The 920-nt window shown below is 42.3% G+C and overlaps 1 protein-coding gene across 1 annotated transcript; it reads right to left on the bottom strand.

The window, feature by feature from the left end:
* Positions 1-250, bottom strand: SARC_13042 (hypothetical protein; the record flags this gene model as incomplete). Its single annotated transcript, XM_014292837.1, has 1 exon — positions 1-250. A coding segment is annotated over one exon (250 nt), but the record flags the coding sequence as incomplete, so codon positions are not given.
* Positions 251-920: the final 670 nt, after the last annotated feature.

A 920-nucleotide genomic window follows, 5' to 3' on the forward strand; every position in this document is an offset into this window, starting at 1 on the left:
TCAATTACTTGACGCTTCGCACTTCCCTACCCTATCGTTGTCTACTTCTACCGGCATGTCGTCATAGCTCTCGACCCCCCCATCGCTCCTGCTGACGGTCCCAGTCCTATTCGACTCAGGTCTTGGTGCGGCTACTACTCTCGCCATACTAGATGTATTGCTTCCACTCGACTCGTCATCCTGGAACCGTTTGCCCTTGACCCCCACTTTGTCCTGCGGCTGTTGTTCCTCTACAATTTGCATACCATCGCTGCAAAATTAAAGTAAGCATACATGAGCAATATACGTATGCATGTCAGTGCACTCATACCTGTAGTATTATATCCTCACCTCTGTAAGTATGTACGGTAGGTACAATTTCCACTACGATTGATTATATACGCGGCAGCACGCACCAAATCTCACACACCACACACTAATACCCACCTGCCATGCAGCGACCGTGTCGGAGTGTCTGTGCCTTGATTCGAACTGAGAGAGGATCGCCTATCTCGTTGGACTTCCTGCAGAATTGAAACAAACAAACCAAGTTTAGAAGCGTCATTATACCTAGTTGTATTTAATCGGAAAACGTGCCGTCATCTGTGAATGATATATAGACTGAGAAACGAGACCTAAACCGACACATTCCGATATCGATATAAAGTGGATATGAAGCATACACTCACAAGCTAGACAAATAAGCGCAAGTGAAATAGACAACACCATGTAAAGTTCAGCGACAGTCGGATAGTCACATACGTAGGCAAACAGACACCTACATGATATTAACCGGACCTATCCCTATCCCTATCTATTAAAATTTATATATATATATATATATATGAATTATGTATGTATACATATATAGATAGATATGAATGGATAGAAAGATAGACAGAGAGAAAGACAGACAGATAGATAGATGGATTATATATATA

The sequence above is a fragment of the Sphaeroforma arctica genome (genome assembly GCF_001186125.1).
Source record: "Sphaeroforma arctica JP610 unplaced genomic scaffold supercont1.2839, whole genome shotgun sequence".
NCBI classification, from domain to species: domain Eukaryota; class Ichthyosporea; order Ichthyophonida; genus Sphaeroforma; species Sphaeroforma arctica.